The sequence below is a fragment of the Nasonia vitripennis genome, chromosome 5 (genome assembly GCF_009193385.2).
Source record: "Nasonia vitripennis strain AsymCx chromosome 5, Nvit_psr_1.1, whole genome shotgun sequence".
NCBI classification, from domain to species: domain Eukaryota; kingdom Metazoa; phylum Arthropoda; class Insecta; order Hymenoptera; family Pteromalidae; genus Nasonia; species Nasonia vitripennis.
The window spans coordinates 26,572,552-26,587,274 of NC_045761.1; the positions used below are offsets into that span (position 1 = coordinate 26,572,552).

Consider the following 14,723-nt stretch of genomic DNA (forward strand, 5'->3'; position numbering starts at 1 on the left):
TGCATAAAAAATACTTCGCCTGAGGAAGGCATAAACAGTGAGAGCATGGAATTTTTAGTATTTACAAATTTATTCACTTGCTTATATATACATTATTATGCAGCTCGAATTTAGACGCCGAATCTGAACAAATAAAGAAGAAAAGTTCGCTCATAGTTGCGTGAAGAAATATATCATACGTCCGCCGATTGTTGATCTGACAAAACGTCGACGCATTTATAAAAAGTGTAATAAAATGTAAATAAGAAACAGGAATTACATAATAAGTTCGTTTTCTTACATGACAACTTGAAACGGATACAATTATTATGTTTTGTTTGTTACTCTATATGTAAAGATTATATGTGTTCGGAAGTTGGAATAATGAAGAATCGTCTTTGCAAGAAGTAACGTTACGTGATTTAAACAATCTCTTCTTCATCATTAAGTAACAGTATACAATATTCTTTTTTCCAACAATTTTCGATAACAGCATAATAACTAGATTAATTTAACATTAGAATAACGAATACGAGAAATTCTTAAGCAACTGTACAAAATTAACCGTCAAATCACAGTGAGCCAAGAAATCGGCTGCATACATATTTTCGTCGTATAAAAAATGCAGTACTTAATCTTACAAAACGACGTTCGGTTATAAAAATAATTATTTTAGAAGTAATATAGTTTAACAAATTAGGTCCAACAAAAATTTTACAAATCATTGATTGACCGGATTTCTTGTCACGCTGTAAAACACCCCAATCATCTCGTTATTGTTACAAATCAATCTTACATTAAAATACCTCCTTTTCCTTAATTTACATAAATATATGTTATTCAGATCGTATTCAAGTAATTTCAACTACTTGAGACTAATATATCGGTCGTTTCCAGATAGTTTTCTGATTTTATCTATGCGTATTAATGATTATACAACAATATTTCTGCAAGTCTTTGGCAAATTAAAGCTTTTCGCAGAAAAAGGTAAGACTTTATTGTTTTGTACATTATTCTCTTTAACGATCGTACTCGCATTAACAAACGTAGCTCATTCGTCAAACCTTCTACTCTTCTATTACTACCAAATTTTTAGGCTGTTTTACTATTTTACTATACATAATATATCTATTCATAATTCAAAAAAACATCGAAAAGCTGTACACCACTGATTATTTAAAGAGAAAATAAAAGTTTAGAATCGACATTTACTAGAAAAATTACTTTTACATGGCATATCATAAAAAGTTGATCAATCAAGTTATCAAGTTGCTTTAATCTAGTCTCTATTCATACAATTTTTCATCTAGATAACGAAATTCAGATTCTAAGCCAAACTCGTTAATTCACCCTGTTTTTATAAATCAATTTTCAGTATCATTTCCGTTTATAGTTCGAGCAAGGTTTCGTATGTATATCTCATTGCACTCACCCTTTTTATATATTAGGTCTCTCTCTAGTCATACAAACGCGCTTATACTGTAATGGTAAACGTATACGGCGTTGTTTTTATATGAAGCAAATGTCAAGAACAAAAAATTTTCCGTTTAAACTCTATCATTAGAAAAAGTTGTTAAATCGAATAAACGCATTTAAACGTGTCCCCCGATTACTCGAGAGCTGTAAAACACACAAGAATTTTTTTACTATAACAATGATTATGAACATATAAATTTGCTGTATAAAATTGCGTAAAACTTTTTTGATTTTAGAATAAATGTGCTAAAGTATCAAAAACATTGTAGTTTATAAATCTAAGATACACGTTCATCAATTAACCAGCAATAAAGAAATAAAGACCCAAGCACTCTAGTTTTCAGTCTCTAGTACATAAAATACTAGTTCTAGTACAATTTGTGTATCCTCACAGCCTTGTACAGCTTTTTGTAAAACTTGTACAAGTTCGTTATCTAAACTATTCATATAAATAGGTGGTAAACGTGTTCCCTCGCTTCCTGCCTCGTATCCAACCTATCGAAACAATTTATTTTAGACGTAAATTTTAAACTCATCTCGATTGAAAGTTGATCTAGTTTTTCTATACTTACGTTGTCGGGTTGAATAGTTGCTCTCACAGCAATTTTCACAAGTCCCGCGTTCGCCAATAAATCCAATAGTTTGACAAGCGCTGTACAGGTCGCTCTAGCTATACTCTCCGAGAGTTTATTTATATCCACAGGATAGTGCATCCCGAATGGTTGATCGTCGTCCGACTAGAATATTGCATTTCATATTAATAACGATTCTTCCTAAGTATGTTGCTTATAAGAGTTTCAAATTACCTTTATTATAAATACTTCTGTCCAACGTATAAACCTGCTTGTTCCCACATAATTAATTCCGTTGTGCACTCTTATGGATGGGATTCCGTCCATAGGCTTGCTGTCGATGGGGCTTTTTACACTGAAAACGATAAATTGTTGTAGGCGCAAGCTAGGCTTGAAAAAGAAATTAGTAAATATTTTCAACGTACCCAAGATTAAATTGAGTATCTTTTTCCACCCATTTAATATTCACAATTTCATCAGGTTCGGGAGCACCTTGTTTGCCACAGCCAATAGTAAAATCTTGCATATTCTTAAGCGCAGCTTTTAAGGCTTCCATTTTTTCCGGCATTATTTGAACCATCAAGCCGTCCTCTACTATGCTAGATTTCGCAGAAAGACCCATTGACGACTTGAGCGCACCATTTATGACAATGAAACTTGCACCAGTTACTGTGTGAGAAACAAAAATTCATTACAAGAAAGTTTTGGAAATCGTTTAAACACAAGAAAATCGATGGCTTTATGCAATACCTTTTCTAGGTTTATTCTGTATATTTATAGCCTGAGTTTGATAACCGCTGTCTTCCTCGTTATTCACAGCAACTTGTATGCACACTAGGTGAGAATCGGCCTGAATACTAAAGTTAGACGCGAAAGCAAGTACGTGATCGTTGGAATTGTTCAGTCCCTTGATCACCTGGTTGTATCGATTTTTCGGAAATCGAACGTTCGTAGTATTGCCTTCCATGTGAATCGTCATTCCCTGAACTTTGGGTAAAGTATAAGCAAAGTTACGGAAATCCGCTAGAACTTTCATGATCGTGTGGCCAATTTCCAAGTACACAGAATTTCGCAAGCGGACGGATACCAACGGACATGGATAATACCGATATTCAGCACCTAAACGCAACACCAGACGTAGCGGAAATACTTTGGCCCAAGGAGTTTCCCACCTGCGCAATGATATTACATTTATCAAATAATCTAATAATGAGACATTAAATTACGCACACATTGATATTCGTGTATTGTTTATACCTGTGGACTAGGAGCCCGACGAGGAAGGGGGCTGGAGGAACGATAACTTTCTGTAAGCACTGAAGTGTCTGTCTTATAAAAAGAAATCCTACGTGTTCCCGAGATCCAAGCAAGTTTCCCTCTTGATGTATGGACATTCCATACTCGGGTATTGTGTTTCCTGCAATGTTTTAATATTTGTAAATAATTGTATTTATTCTATTTAGAATCGAACTTGCTTATATTGCAAACGATCGATAGTACGCATGATTTACCTTTAGCAGCTTCGTGGTAAATCAGATTAATATGTAAAAGCAGATCTTTCGGCACTTGGGTCTCGTCTGGCAAAGTTTCGACTAGGAAAACTATTTCGTCTTGACCAACACAAGCCAAGCCTTTCGAAGTCACATTCCAGCATATTCTATTAACGCAGCAATTCACTGGAAAATCATAATGACGTTCAAGTGTGTAATTCAAAAAGTTCAAGTCATGAAATCCCCACAAGTCAACTTACAATTTATTATTTTTACAAGAGCGAAGAGATTACGTTGAATGGCAAACATAACTGGAGGTTCGCATTCATTTTTCAGCGATGCGCAGAGACTCACAGGGTCGGTGACTTGGTGATAAGTGATCTCTGAAAAAGTAGAATAACTTGAGCGACCGATGACAATAGATCGACAACGAAACAAACAATATTAAAGTTATACTGACGTCCTTTATGTATCGTCACCGTGGGAGGCAGAGCTGCCGGGTCCTGAGGAATATAGCTATTAGTTTTCGCGTCGATCGGTGGACAATTTTGCTTCTTGCTCGAGGACGACGCCACGTAACCCGCTCCGATCGTTCTCCTGGGCACCGGGTTTCTCGCGGCAGCGGATGGTCCTTTCCAATCCCATGAGGTGTCGAGCTCTGTCAGGTCACAGCCAGGCCTTATTCCTGTGTTTTTATTTAAGATGCGTGTGAAAACAAAACAAACGGGAATGGAGCGGGGCTCGAGGCGTTCGTGAAGCGCATCGAGGGGCCGAAATAAAAAAGAGTCAAAATCTTGTGTGTATTACAGGAAGATTAATTGAAAATCAAAAGCAACTGAAAATAGAACGAGTTAGAGTGTGCGTGTCGTGTGTACGTATGATGCTTTGTTCATAGCTCACAAACATTCGTACATAAGAATAGAAATAATAATGCAGAGCAAAGAAAGATAGATCGTATAGCAATTGAAAATGTATAGAAAAAATACGTGACGTGATTCGATCAGAGACTCACCGTCACTGAACATTACGGACTTGGGTCCCTCAGATCGCTGCTTCGAACTTCCCTCGCGTTTGAGCACGCCGACTGGTACCATGACTGTAGGAGGTGCAGGTGGCAAACCACCTGCCAACTGTTCCAAAGGTGGGATTTTTGAACAGTACTCCATTGGATTATTTGGATTAGGCGGTCTCCCCTATAACCATTTGTCGAATACTCCAGAACTCTGACGCTTCTTTCTTTTTTTTGCATTTGTTTATACTTGGGGCGGGTTAATTTTGAGATATATTATTGGATTTCAGGATATCTTACCATGCACGTTTCTTTTTTCAATTACCAATACATTGTCAAGCTGTTTGTTTACCCAATCCAATACTAGATTTGCAAAATTCGACTCTAAATTTTGTTCTCAGTTCGAAATTTTGAATATCGAACCGTTATCAGAGGTTATTGTTATTTAATCATGCAAGGTATCATCTATTTTCCAAATAATTGTTTAATTTTTTTTCCAATTTAATCTTTGGGTACTAATCGGGTTTAGTTATTCATGCTCAAATCATTAGCACTGTGAGATATGAGGTATTCAACAAACTTGTTACAGGTATATAATTTAGCATTCACTATGTTCACTAGTTATAAAGCAAGAGTGCAGTTTGCAGTAAAATCTGCAATTTCAAGTGTTGTTTGGTGCAATAATCAACGCGGCAAAATTTACCTGAGGAGAGTTGATTCCGGTGCTGTTCATAGTTGAGAATCCGGCATAGTCTCCTGATCCAGTGTCACTTTCAGCTGTAATTCGTTATTGATTTTAATTTCATGTGGCAAGATTAAATATATACTACTGAAGTGAGAAAGCACAATACGTTTTGTCAGAACTTGATGGCATGGAATGCACACTCTAGAATCGATAGTCTTCTGGTATTCTAGCCTCAACTTGTTGCTGCAGCACTTGTTACAGAAAACCTTAAAAAGAGAAAATCATCAAGAAATGAAATATATACCCGCAAGAAATTAAATCCTGTAGCTTACCTTGCCGCATGCTCTGCAGTGATGCCTTCTCTTGACAACCGTGAATTTCATATCGCACAGCATGCAATTTGGCGCGTCACTATCTGGTACCCAGAACGGTGGCTGCTTTCCTAATACAGTACCAGACTCCATTGAAGAATTTTCTGATACATCCGGGGATGGAACTCGACCGCTGTCTTTATCACCCTCAACATCCGACGTTTCTCGATTGCAACAAGCTCCTAACGTATAAAATAATTAGTACCAAGTTGATAAAACGAATTGCATTTTACTATGAACCCGAAATTTGTTTACCTGCAGAAGAATCTGACATATTTACTGTTGACACGACATTCAACGTTTGAGGTCTGGATGGTCTATTGGGATCATCATCACTGCTTTCATCAAGCTCTGAATTACTGTTTTCTGTGTGCTTGACTATATTATGTGATTGTGAAGGAATAGGTCTGCCACCTAGTTTATCATTAACATCTACATTCCTAGTCACTGAAAATCTTGAAATAGTTTCTGTGTTCCTAACTGGTGTTCTGGTATTTGCCAATTTATTATCATCCGAGGTGATGATGATATTTTGATCATTATTCTGTAAATTTTTAACATCAGTATTATCAAGTTGCTCGGATGTTGTGCTTTCAGTGGAATTAAAATTTTTATTTTCTTCAGCAAGAGCCAGTGTTTTGGCATCTAGGTTATTCTGTTTATCATCTGACTCATTGGTAGTCACATAGTTTCCGTTTTCCTCATCCTTTTCAGTATCCTTATCTTCATTATTGCTCATTTGCTCACTTTGACTAGAAGCTTGTGATGTAGGCTCTGTGTTATCTGAACTTTTTCTCACTTTTTCATTTGTCTTTTTACTTTTCTTTACTTTACTTTCATCATCTGCTTTCACCTGATTCAGACTAATTCTAGCTGTTTCAGGCTTTTTTGGACAAGAGAACTCGCTTGATATTTCTCCACTGCTACTGCTGCTGCTAGTTCCAATGTTATAGTCAATTACAGGGAATTTTTTGGCTTTTTCTGCAAGATCTTGTTGAGGAACTTGAGGCAGTTCGCCTATTGTGACTGCTTCAAATATTGGAGCTTCATTAGCATCTTCATCATCTTGTTGTTGAATTGGTAATGAACTAGTTTTTAAATTTTCTCTAGTATTGTCAACAGCAATATTTTCGTATACTGCTGCAGCTCTTTCATTCGCCCTTTCCTCTGCTTCAAGATCAGCCAGATACTTGCTTAGCTCTTCTTCAGACATGTCATCAATCTCAGTGAAACCAATGACTGATTTTGGCTCTGGAACTTGAACACTATCCAATTGAACATTCTGGAAAACTGGTTTTATATTGGTGCTTGCAGCACTTGGAATGGGGCAAACATTCTGACTCTCAGATTCTTTCAAATTTAAGTGATCAGCCATTTTTTTGGCTGCAATTTCTAATTCTGTGTTGGTTTCTGGTAAGTTATCCCTATTGCTAATATAAATGCATTCATACACTCCATCCTTATCCTGTGGCACTGAGCTTATGCTTTGGGTTCCAAAACTTACATTTTCATAAGTATGTTCAATCTCAGGGTCTACTTTTCTTTGTTTATTGAGAGGATTATTAAACACCTGTTGAGTCTTTGGAATATCGGTTCCAATGTATACATTTTCATACACATGTTCTGGCTCATCCAGTATACTTTTCACAACTTTATCTGGCTTATCAAAACCTGCGCTTACAGCTTGATTAGTGTCTGTCATTAAATCGGGAAATTTCAAATCTGGTTCTATTCCATTTGTCTTAGTTTCGCTAGATTTATTACATGTGTCTAGCTTGATAGGTAGCAAAATATTCTGATATTTTGGAGGTGCTGCATTGTGATCCTTCTTATCATCCATCATATCTTGCACCTCAGTTGTGAGTAAATCATCTATAGAGCATTTTTCATGCTTTACAAAACTTGACATACAAGAGTCAGTCATATTAACCATTCCTTCGCTTGGTATAGTATTATACATGTTGCTCACCACATTCTCATCGTCTAAACTAAGCAAGCTAACGCTTGGAGCGCTCATGTATTCGTTAAAATTATTAAAAACATTGCCGACGTCAAGCTGCATGTGTGACTGATTCAATTTCTTGTCATAGCTATTGATCAGAACGTGATCGTTTGGCTGTTTCTGGGGCAACTTTTGGGATATGTCATTGTGTATAGTCAAAGCTGATGGCTCAGCCTCTCCCACATTCACGTTCAACTTATGCTGCAGCTTGTCGTCCAACAGGCTATCATGCGTATAAAAATGGTTTATAGAATCTAGATTATCCACCAAGAGTTCGGATTTTCTCAGATTATCCATGTTGCCGGCAGCCAGGTATTCCTGCTCCTTCATAAGATTCATCTCGTTGCCCTTCAAGCCAGAGGGATCCACCATCATGTTCATCATTCCCAGCTCACTGTTCACAGCGGGCATCGGAGGTTGATGATAGACATTCGGGATTCCGTACTGCATGGGCAGCCCCTGCATCGGTTGGTGCATCTGAGAGTGCATCACAGGATGCATGGAAGAATGCATCGCTGGGAGCATGGAAGGGTGCATGGGGGGAGCAGAGGCCGATGGCATTTGCTCCGCTTGGTCTGAAAGTCAAGCCCAGACGCGCAAGCTTATCTAATCTGTACTCAGATGTTTGTAGAGATACAGGTATACGAAAGAAACGGTGACATTGAACTTGCGCTTACCATTGTTGAAGTCGAACTCGTCAAGGACCTTGTCGACGGCGAACTTCTCCATCTTGTAATCGTATGTCATTCAAGCTACTGGGTCCAGGCGATCCTCGCTTGCTGATCAACGGCCGTACTGCTGCAGCAAAGAGCGTGGAATTGTCGTCGAGGGCCGCGGTAGCATTGGGGCCCGGTCAAGTGCATCTGCTGAAGCCTTTGCCGCGGCGCGCCAGTGTCATCGACTCTGTGCAGTAAATACAATAAGTAACTAGTCAGCGTACGTGCAAGCTGCTCTCGTTTTAAACAAAAGCTGCGCCCAAGGCCCAACAAAGGCAAAACAAAAGAGCGCGCGGCGGCTTGCTCTGCGCTGCTGCATCGCCGATCGCCGCGTATTTATACCTCGTGACATCAGCTGTGCGCCGGAGCTCCTGACAGCGGTCGCGGGGCGTAGATCGACGTCGGGATCCTCCTCGTCGTGGGCTGCGCGATAACAGCAGATGTAGTAAGGAGTAACGAGTGCGAGCGTATATATATATATAATATATACGAGAGACACGACACGGTACAACACCACACAGCTCTACAGGGGGGTCGTGGCTCCGGACGTCATCGGGAGGAAGCTTCGCGGACAGTTGACAGTAGCACTAGCACTGCGAATTGCAAAGTTGACTATAATACAGCTGTCTAGGGAGTATCCCTAGGAAATAGTGTCGGCTCCGAATTTAATTCGCTGTTTCATCAGGTTTCATTCGTTCGATAGTCGCTCGCGAAATCACTTGCGCTCGCCTCCAAAATCTACTCGCGAAATCAAAAACATCGGGCTACGCATGCGCACCGCAGGGTGCCTCTGTATAGTCTGTACTCTTGCAGCGGGAGATTTGAATGTAATGACGAAAGTGCCTATATAAGGGCTGAAGGACCAGAGGTCGATCATTGAGGAGAATCCGAAACTGGAAGATCATTTCGTCGTGAAAGAAACTTATAAATTTTACATAAAAAATGTATACAGTTGATTAATGTAGTTTTGTATTATTTTATATGAATAACAAACAAACACAAAGTGACTTTTGGAAGAAAAAAAATTTAATATGTTATACCTGTTAATGTAACCATAGAGCTCGCCTCGAAAATCTCGGGGAGAGTACCATAGTAATGAGTATAAACACAACATATACAATAGCTATAGGCCGGTGCATATGTCAAATTATCGAACGCTCGCGCGTCCTCGAACGAACAATAAAAATTCAGCGGTACGAGAGTCGTCGAAGAAGCTCGTATATCGGACGTAATACTTAAAGTGAAACGTGACATTTTCTCCGGCGGGGCGATTGAACATGTGCACATAGGTCTTGACATTGTCAGAGAGTGTAGTCACTTGAGCGCTCGCGGAGCGATGATTCGCAGCACTGCATAGGATCCGAGGCCGAGAGCCGAAACTGATAATACGCAGCTAAGTATCAGCATAGGTTTACATAATTTAAAAAGCGCTAATTAGGTAGTTGCTATATAGTGTACAGCTCAATTTCTTCGCCCGTCAGCACGAGAGGTCGCTTAAAAGTTCAAGTGTGTCAGATGGTCAAAAATCCTTGTCGCAGATCCGAGAGCGAGTGGAAGTATACTCCTGCCGCTCGACATCGGTGCATATCACGCGATTTATTCGGGACGGCTAGTACTCTCGCCTAAAATGGCGACCTCCTTGCGCGATTCTCGGCTGCTTTGACAGCCGCGCGCTTATAGGTACACCTACACTGTGTGTATACTATACGGGCTCCGAAATCCGACGCTGCACTTGTCAAGGTGTCGCGTAGGCGGCGGGCGAGAGGAGGGAGCGCGCGAAAAATAATAGGCCAAGCCTCGTGTTCTCATCTCGCGTCTCACACACGTATACACGCACGGTTCTCCAGCGTGTCAGGCCGTTTTTGGAAGAGCCTCGCGCGCGTGGATTGTCCGGAGCTCGACGATGCAGCCTTCTCCGCATCAGTGAAAGTTTCGCGACCAGAGACGATCGTTGTTGCTGCTGCTGGAGGTATAAGGTACATACGCGTGTACCTGTACGCGCTGTGATGATGGTGTAGAGATGCCGAGAGGATGACCCGCGGAAGAGGTGCGAGGATCAAGTGATGTGCATATCAGGAAACTGGGATGAGGACTGGTACGCCGGAGATGCTCGACGCAGTGAAAGCAATAGCTCCAAGGACTAGTGGGTTTTCGACCTAAATAATCATGAATCAGAGACAAGCTGGTCGATTGAAATCGCAGAGCACACAAGCAATCATGGCTGAAACCGAACAGTATCCTTTACACAAGTGTATATTCGAGGGGGATGTCAAGGCACTGAGCTCGCTTATTAGGGTTCACGATATCACTGCGAAAGATAAGCAAGGTATTTTCAGTTTGATCCGATTTTTTGCTGCTTTTTTACCACTTGCAATCTTATCTGGTGCTTTTTTTTGCCGCAGGAAACACCCCCTTACATCTAGCTGTCATGCTAGGGAGAAAAGGTAAGAGCGTACGTCAACAAACACAATGAAATAATGAACTAACCATGAACTGACATTATTACAGAATGTGTTCAACTTTTATTGGCTCATGGAGTACCTGTTAAAGTTAAAAATTTAGCTGGATGGAGTCCTTTAGCAGAAGCAATCAGTTACGGTGATAGACAGACCAGTAAGGACATCATAAATAAACCTGCTAATTCATTAACATCCATGCACCAAGGCTCTTTTTTTAAAACGCATTTGTGTTTTTGCAGTATCATCTCTTGTGAGAAAATTGAAGCAACAAGCAAGAGAACAGATGGAGGAAAGAAGACCAAATCTTGTAGCAGCCCTACGACAAATGGGGGATTTTTATATGGAGTTAAAATGGGATTTCCAAAGCTGGGGTAAATTTTGCATCAATAAACTAATCAGCAATTCAGTGCATGCAGTACGAATTCTTAATTATTTTTTTCTCTTGTGTCACAGTACCACTAGTTTCAAGGATACTCCCATCGGATATTTGCAGGATACATAAAAGTGGGGCATCCATCAGGATGGATACTACTCTTGTAGATTTTAATGATATGAGGTGGGAACGGGGTGATATATCTTTTATTTTTAACGGTGACCAGAAACCTAGCAAGTCTCTGACCGTCCTTGACAATAAAGCCAAACTTTTTCAACGAGTCAGATACGAGGTTTGTATTTATCTTTTATCACGTCTCAATCTTGTTTACTCGCGCGATAAATCATGGGGAATTAATTATGGATTATTTTTCTCACCACAGGAGACAGAGCTGGAAATTGAAGATGAAGTTGACATATTGATGTCCAGTGATATAATGGCAGCGCAAATGTCAACAAAAGGTATTACATTTTCAAGAGCACAGACTGGCTGGATTTTCAAAGAGGACAAAAGAGTGAGTGCAAACTAATTAAAGAATCTCATTTGCTTAAAGAATAATTAATTTATTGAACGTCGTTTTTTTTAAGGAAATGGTTGGCCCGTTTAATGCAGATTTTTACCAAATAAACGGTATGGTGCTTGAAAGTCGAAAAAGGCGAGAACATTTAAGCGAAGAAGATCTCCAAAAAAATAAAGCCATTATGGAGTCTTTGACTAAAGGTTCATCTCAAGGTTTTCAAAATGGAGAGGTATTGAATCTCGTTATTCTGAATATAATCGCGCGTAAATTCATCATGCAAGTTTTAACTCGAAAACTTTGGTTTTCAGCCACCCATGAGAAGAGCATCATTAAATCCACCACCTGATTCTAATATCACGTGGGAGGATTATCTGTCTGCTCCATCTGGCCAATGTCCATTATTAGGTAGAAGTCTAGTGTACAAAGAAAGTAGTAAATCATTCAAAGCTACAGTAGCAATGAGTCCTGATTTTCCTCTGACTGTGGACATGTTGCTCAACGTCTTGGAAGTCATTGCACCTTTCAAGCACTTCAACAAGTTACGGGAATTCGTGTTAATGAAATTACCACCAGGTTTTCCTGTCAAGATAGACATCCCCATTCTTCCGACAGTCACGGCAAAAATTACCTTTCAAGAGTTTGCTTTTAAAAACGACATCAGTCCGGATCTATTTCAAGTGCCGCTAGACTATTTCGAAGACCCAATGAGGTGAGCCATCTTTTTACGTACTTCAATTTATTTACGTCATGAATGAATGTTGTGGATATTTCAAGTCGAAGACGTTCACTGATTAACCAAGTTCAAATGTTAACAAGACAATTGAAAAAAAATCGTTAAATCTAAATAAATTTCAGATGCTATGGAGCATATTTGTCTATGTTGATGGTCCTACACACTATGTCGTCCGTTTAAAGATAAGACTTTCTAAGAAATTTCAAAATTCAATTAACTTTTAAACAATAAACGGATTAACAACTAACCATTTCTATTAATAGTTTTCGCTTGTAATTAAGTTTTTTTAAACTTGAAATTTAGTAGCTATATAAAAAAGAATAAAACTAAATAAAACATCACAAACATGTTGGTATTTTTAACTAAAATTTATTTAATTAAATAATGCGTATAAATTTGAATGAAAATCTAATTGGACTAAATCATTGCGCTTGAACATAGTCATCTTGGATCATCGATCTAATAACAGAAAAAAATAATAATAATAATCAGACCATTAGACTTGTGTAACCATTATTTTGAGCTTCATAACACTAGGTTGCATCTACTAATATTCGCATTTACACTTCCAGATTTCCAGATTTATGACGCTTCGATATCTTAACACTAATCAAGGTCAGTTATTGGACCAGTTTGGGGTTGCTTTCATTGCTGAGGGACGTTTGGCACTCGATTTTTCTCTTGGGATCAATCTCAGCAGCATTTATTTGAGTCACTGTGTAATATTCATTGAGTAATTCATCCTTCATTCACACCTCGTTGTATACTATTGGGCGTTAATCCGTTAACGGATGACGTTAACGGTGACAGCCAGTTATTATTAGAATATCATTATGAATAATGGGTTGTCGTGCTGCTACCACTATGCTGAAAGTTGAAATAAATAAAATTGCACTTTTGTAAAAACATTATTTATCAAGCTCTATCAAAGACTGTCAAGTTTTTTGTGCTCTTTGTCGTGATTAAGAAAAAGATTTTTTTTAAGTAGTAGTAAGACTACGATGACCAATCCAGATTTAATATCGTCCATATTCGAAATCTCGCCAAATATGAAGAGCTTTATTGAAATAAAAAATGAGAGATTTTTTTGAAAAAAAATATATTATTTTTGCTTGGGTTTACTCGTTTGTTAAAGAACTCGTTTTTTTACCTTTACTTCGATTATGGCCAGTTACTTATCTGTTCTAATACTGCTGCCATTAACATTTAATGAATGATTGTAAAAACAAATTGAAATGAATGATGTGTATAATTGAACTTGTTGTTGAAGTTGATTTTCCAAAAGCGAATCGTCTATCGATTAATTACAAAATTATTATGCAAATACTTTTTGATAAGAAGCCACATGAGTAGATTTTGTACAGTTAATACTTGTTATTTATCGAAAAATATGCGTTATTTACATACACAGCATAGTGTGCTTTGTATAACAGTATTTTGTTTTTTTTTTATCCTTAGTATGTCTAGTTTGATGACAAATATTGTATTTAAACTCTAATAGTAGAAAAAAGAAAAATAAGAAAAAAAATGTACGACTAAGTGGAAGACGTTTCGAAATACAATTCAAATTGTATAAACTTGTGACAATTCAAGAAAATATTCGCGAGTCGATTCAATTAGTGAACTATGTGTGAAAATGTTTAACTCTGTGGAATTGAGATATAATATGAATATCTTCGAGTATTAAAAGAAAATAACTCGGTTTTATCAAATTCGATTCAATGTATAATGTGGTCTAGTTGGTACCAGATCGAGCTTTTTTACACTACATTTGACGTTCTAATTTCGCAAGAGTGTAAAAGCAGTGTATCGCTACGTAACGAAATAACAAAAAAAGGATTTTTCCATCACTATTCTATGTTCTCTAACGGAGTAAACAACTAAAATCTAGCATCATAGTAAAGATCTTTAGAAAATATTCAAAAATGAAATTGTGATGGTTCATTGCAAGTAATTTTTATGTATAGAAAATCCATGTTCATTTCTCTCTTCAGAAAGTGATTAAATCGTTGTTTTTGTTCAGTTATACTGATTTATTTTCAAACGTTTTTATTTCCATTGAATTTGCTTTTGTAATACAAGACTGTTGAACGTATACGTATAGTTGATGCAATTCTCGGATGTGCGCAACGTATTTCGTTTACTCGTTCAAAAAGTATATACAACTCGAACTGAAACTTGAAAGGAAAATCATAAATAAATGGGACGAAAATTTGTATTTTTGACAAATCTAGCTTAAAAAGAAAAACATATTTGCCTTATTCGCTGCTGCTATATCTGGGAATTATTTTATCAAATAATAAAAAAAAGCTACTAACTGCAAAGCGACGATATTTTT

At 38.0% G+C, this 14,723-nt stretch overlaps 2 protein-coding genes across 5 annotated transcripts; one reads left to right on the forward strand and one right to left on the reverse strand.

Annotated features, from left to right (window-relative positions):
* Positions 1 to 48: 48 nt before the first annotated feature.
* On the reverse strand, positions 49 to 9,043 carry LOC100120433 (zinc finger FYVE domain-containing protein 16). Of its 3 annotated transcripts, none has more exons than XM_031930997.2 (16): positions 8,643 to 9,043; positions 8,262 to 8,487; positions 5,838 to 8,159; positions 5,544 to 5,764; positions 5,378 to 5,477; positions 5,230 to 5,303; positions 4,530 to 4,647; positions 3,978 to 4,202; positions 3,778 to 3,900; positions 3,539 to 3,703; positions 3,285 to 3,444; positions 2,778 to 3,199; positions 2,453 to 2,696; positions 2,262 to 2,382; positions 2,028 to 2,192; positions 49 to 1,950 (listed from the first exon to the last, which is right to left on the reverse strand). In XM_031930997.2, exons 2-16 carry the CDS (start codon positions 8,329 to 8,331, stop codon positions 1,789 to 1,791), a joined length of 4,692 nt encoding a protein of 1,563 aa, XP_031786857.1. In that variant the 5' UTR covers positions 8,332 to 8,487; positions 8,643 to 9,043; the 3' UTR covers positions 49 to 1,788. The 3 variants fall into 3 exon arrangements, with proteins under 3 accessions (XP_031786857.1, XP_031786856.1, XP_008206998.1); XM_031930996.2 differs by having other exon boundaries at positions 3,978 to 4,175; positions 4,530 to 4,710; XM_008208776.4 differs by having other exon boundaries at positions 4,530 to 4,710.
* A 266-nt stretch (positions 9,044 to 9,309) lies between these two features.
* LOC100120406 (ankyrin repeat domain-containing protein 13C) lies at positions 9,310 to 13,642 on the forward strand. Of its 2 annotated transcripts, none has more exons than XM_003426528.5 (9): positions 9,310 to 10,626; positions 10,703 to 10,744; positions 10,809 to 10,913; positions 10,999 to 11,130; positions 11,213 to 11,424; positions 11,515 to 11,646; positions 11,720 to 11,881; positions 11,961 to 12,361; positions 12,508 to 13,642. In XM_003426528.5, exons 1-9 carry the CDS (start codon positions 10,467 to 10,469, stop codon positions 12,563 to 12,565), a joined length of 1,404 nt encoding a protein of 467 aa, XP_003426576.1. In that variant the 5' UTR covers positions 9,310 to 10,466; the 3' UTR covers positions 12,566 to 13,642. The 2 variants fall into 2 exon arrangements, with proteins under 2 accessions (XP_003426576.1, XP_001604053.2); XM_001604003.6 differs by having other exon boundaries at positions 9,613 to 10,626; positions 12,958 to 13,642.
* The last annotated feature ends 1,081 nt before the right edge of the window (positions 13,643 to 14,723 follow it).